The sequence below is a fragment of the Condylura cristata genome, unplaced genomic scaffold (genome assembly GCF_000260355.1).
Source record: "Condylura cristata isolate star-nosed mole 26May11 unplaced genomic scaffold, ConCri1.0 scaffold00008, whole genome shotgun sequence".
NCBI lineage: Eukaryota > Metazoa > Chordata > Mammalia > Eulipotyphla > Talpidae > Condylura > Condylura cristata.
The window spans coordinates 19,607,425-19,612,045 of NW_004567109.1; the positions used below are offsets into that span (position 1 = coordinate 19,607,425).

A 4,621-nucleotide genomic window follows, 5' to 3' on the forward strand; every position below is an offset into this window, starting at 1 on the left:
TGATTCCAGTCCATAGCTAGTGGGTTGGGCTGCCGTGGACTTCTTTCTTATACATAAAGAAGACAGTATAGTGTGGTCGAAAGAACCCAAGAGAGTTGGGCAAATCTGGTTCCCCCATTTCCTACCTCTGCATGTGAGAGTTAATCTCTCTGAGCCTCTGGTGAAATAAGGATAACTTATTTATTGCCATGATCTTCCTAAAATATTAGCCCCTAAAATATCCTTCTATGGAGTAAAATTCATCTTCTAGGAACTTCATTCACCAGTCCTGGTTGGACCCACTAGAGCTCTGCAGCCCATTTCTCCTCCACCTCTCCTCCCACCTCTTTCACCCAGATACTCTCAGTTGCATCCTGTGCACTACACTCCCACAACACATCCCCCAGCCCACTGGGTACCTTCACAGACGTCACCATGTTCCTGGAATCCAGCACTACAGCTGCAGCGGCCCACGGGCACCAGCCACTCGCCATCCGCACCACAGTGCATGCGTGGGGGACTGCTGGGCTCCCCTTCTGAGTGCGCCACACACGTTCCGGTCACCTCCACTAGTGTGGAGAAGGCACTTTCCGCTGCGGTGGCTGGGAACATTGCCAGGCCCTGCACCGTGGCACGGCACTGCTTGTAGTAGACACGCACAGAGACTAGAGCCACGCATGCGCCCACATCCTGAAAGGCCAGGTGGAAACCCCGCCGACTGAGGGGGCCAATTTCGCGCACCTCTGTGTTCAGCTTCATCTTGCGCTCGCCCAGGTCACCCTGCGTGAAGCTCTCATCAGCTGCTATGGTGTCTATCTTGCGGGGCCGGCTACCACCTAGTCGGGGACGCCCACGACCCAGGTCAGCCTCTGTTTCCACGTAGTAGACGTTAAAAGTCTCCTTGCAGGTGCCGGCGGCACCAGGGATACTGCTGCAGTCTCGCAACGTGAACTGCAGCTCCACAAAGATGCGCTGCCCATTGCCACGGCTGATCCAGCCAGTCTGCAACCAGTTGTCCTGATTGGGCTCCAGCACGTTGCACACCTGGTATGTGCGGATGGGACGATCATGTTCATCCACGCCACTGATCTCCTCCCACTGGGGAGGAGAACAGAGATGTGGTCAGCTCAGAGCCAAGGTCCCCCCCAGGAATGATGACTCAAGCTGAAAATCCTTTCTCATCATTTAATATCCTCCCCCTACCCTACCCTCTCTGCACATTCATTAAATTATAAGATACAGAGCTAGGAAAAATCATCAGAGAACACTTAGTACAAGCCCTCATTTTATAGATGGAGAAACTGAGGCTCTGGAAGGAGAGTGATGACTAAATATGTGCATCAAGTACAGCAGAGCTAGGAATGATGTTTGGAATCCCCTGGCTCTCCATCCAGTGCCTTTTCTGTGACACCAAGCTGTGGTCACAAGCTACATCTCCTAGCCTCACCCAAATTTCTTTCTGCATTCCAATTATTTTAGGATTCCAAGTCTTGTTCATTCTGTCAAGCCATGAATCAACAGCACTGCTTGCAGTATCTACCTTGTGCAAGACACTGTCCAGCATTGGATTATCCAGATGTCACATTTCTGTTTCTAGACACAGCCTCTCCCACTTTTTATGGACAGTCTGAAGATTCAATGTTTTTGAATAGGACACTCTGACTTGAAGTCAGAGTTATTGGAGATCACATAAGTATTTTGTTCTTATGTAATCATGAGGAACTAAGACTGAGTTCTGGACCATCAGAGGTTCCCTGGACTGGAAAGGAAACATTTACACTTACCCCATTACTTGGTAGTGTAGTCCAGCCTAGTTCAGCCTGGGAAGACTTGGAATCCAGGAGGATGACTAGGGAGAGGGGAGAACAGAGATGTCAGAAGGCCACTGTGGGGATGAGGAGAGGGAATACTTTGGCAAGCTCATTGTAAATTTGTTACTTTACATGGAAAATATGGCAAAGGACACAGACAAATTGACCTCATTCCATTCATCCCCAGGAGGGAGTTGGTGTGAGTAGTCCAGACAGAGGTAGCCCCAATGGCTAGGGGAGGAGTCTATATTAGGGGTCTATATTAATTTGCTATAAAAAAATTACCACAAACTTTGTGGCTTAAAACAACAGAAATTTATTCTCTTACAGTTACAGAGATCAAAAGTTGGAAATCAGTTTCATTGCTTAACAGCACTAGTTCCTTCTGGATTCTCAGAGAGGAAAATACATCTCCTTCCCTTCTTAAATTTTTAGTGGCAACCTGTATTCCTTGGCTTGTGGTCCCCTCCTGTCTTCAAAGTACATCACTCCAATCTCTGCTTCTATTATTGCATTTCCTTTTTCTCTGACTTCTTCTGTGTCCATCTTAGAAGAATTATTGTGATTACACCAGGCCCACTCAAATAATCTTCATCTCAAAATCCTTAATTGTATTTATTATATCCTTAATTGAAATCTTCTGCCATTTAAGACAAAGTTCACAGATTTTTGGGATTAGGATGTGAGCATATTTGGAGAGCATATTCATTCCCATCACAGCCTATGATAAGTACTCTAGGACTGACTCTAAAATTAGGGGGGTGTCAATGAGTTCCCTGCTACCTCAGGTTCCCAAAATTATAACTGATGGTCATGAAGAGGGAGAAAGTGAGTCTATCAGAGGAATCCTCTTTGAGGTCTGGGGTCACCAGGGATGGAGGAGACTTGAACCATTAAAGTTTGACTTTCAGGGCCTCTGAAGAAAACATATTAGCAGAGGAGAAATAACAACCTCTTATCTCAGCCATCCTCTTTCCTAGCATTTTTCCATCTCCACCATCTTTGAATGGATACCAAGTTTCTTTTTATATATAAAATCACGACCCCTCTTACACCACAGAGACTTGAAGTCACTTTCTTTCCCCAGAAGGCATCATACCAGCTGTCTGAATTCTGCTGTCAATGTAGATGCCGCTAAAACATTGGACAGCACAGCAGCATGTCAGAAAAGGAGCCCATCCTGAAATCTTAGATTACTCATCTAGAGCTTAAGCATTGGATATCCAATGTGAGGACTTCTAAGAGTATTAGCTATAGAGGCATAAGTAAGGACCTTCAGCAACACCCCGGTTTCAGTATAACTGATAGCATACTGAAATTGCATATTAGAAAATGTCAGAAATCCAACAACCAGAGACAAACCTGGTGGTCAGCACCTCAGATTTCAGGTCCTCATGATCCTGCACCTAGATATGACGCATCTGGATTCAAGTGAGTAGACAGTTCCCCCCAATCCAGTATCAGAATTACCCGCATCCAAAATGATACGGACCCTCATACCGCTGACAGCCTCAAACCTGGCAACGCAGACTGCGCTGTGTAGTATATGCTCCAGATTCAGCACTGCGGACAGCTCCCTCATCAGCACGTCGGACAGCTTCTGGACCCAGCGCCTTCGACCTGCGCTCCATCTCGTTTTTTGCGTACAGGGGTCCCTTATTACTCCGTTCTGTCTCCTTTCTATCCCCACATATTCCGATTTTACCTCCGCATCTCCTGTCTCCTTTGCTTTCTTCATCTCTCCGCCCCCACACCTCCCACCTCCAATCGCTCAGCCTGTCCGTCTCACCGGCCCCTGAACCGCCGCCTCCTATTCCCACAGTTCTTGGCCTCTCTCGCCCCCAGCTCCTCAGGTCTCCAGCCCCCCAAGCTCTTCACTGCTTCTCCTTTGCATTGTTTAGCTACCTTATCCCCCGTCCTTTTTCTCTGTCTTATCTTTTTCTATCTTTGCTTCCCATTGCCCGCTTGCTTCGAACCCCCAGACTCCAATCTCTGCATAGGACTCCTTTTCTTAGCACTCCAGTTCCTCAATCTCTACCTCTTGGCATCCCATGCTCTGAGAACAGCCACCAACCAGTTTCCTCACCTTCCTCAGCAGTCCCGGGTCTCCCTGGTCCCAAAAGCAACGCGAGACAGAGCGGCATCAGGCAGACGAACAGACGCAGCGGATGTGGGCCGGCGCCGGTCTCCATGGTCCGCAAACCAAGCTGTCAGTGCAGCGGCGGCTCTAGCGCGCCAGCCCCAGCACCGCTGAGCAGTGCCCCCAGACCCAAGCACCGGCTGGAGGCGGGATCTCGTCAGTCACCATCATCCATGGGGGCCAATCACTAGGCACTGCCGCGGGAGGTCTACCAATGCCCGTCTACAGAGGATAAAGGGGTGGAGCTTCACAGGCCAGGGGCGGAACAGAAAACTGGAAGGTGGAAGGAAGGGATCCCGCCAATCTCCAAATCGTGGGGGGTGGGACAGCACTGTGAGCAGATCGGGCTTCTAAGGAAGGGGGTGAGCTGGCATTGGTAGCCAAGAACCCTAAGCCTTAGCTTCTTTCCAGAGAAGTAGACATTGTGGGCGTGGCATAAGGAGGGGCAAACCACGGGGAGGCAGCAACACATGCAGCCTCTGAGCTAGGCTGAAAGCTCCCTTGTTTCCTGGACTTGCAGGAGGTTTTGAAGGTTGATGTTCTGACCCCAGTTCTGGGGAGCTCCTCCATCTCTCAACCTTTCTTGGTGTGTCTGTGGCTCCTCTCTCCCAGCTCAATCCAGCCCCCTTTTCTCCCCGCCCTCTACGCATCTCTCTCTCTCTCTCTCTCTCTCTCTCTCTCTCTCTCTCTC

The 4,621-nt window shown here is 49.4% G+C and overlaps 1 protein-coding gene across 1 annotated transcript; it reads right to left on the reverse strand.

The window, feature by feature from the left end:
- Positions 1-360: 360 nt before the first annotated feature.
- On the reverse strand, positions 361-3,982 carry LOC101635140 (ephrin type-A receptor 10-like). Its single transcript, XM_004678814.1, has 3 exons — positions 3,877-3,982; positions 1,764-1,828; positions 361-1,077 (listed from the first exon to the last, which is right to left on the reverse strand). Exons 1-3 carry the CDS (start codon positions 3,980-3,982, stop codon positions 361-363), a joined length of 888 nt encoding a protein of 295 aa, XP_004678871.1.
- Positions 3,983-4,621: the final 639 nt, after the last annotated feature.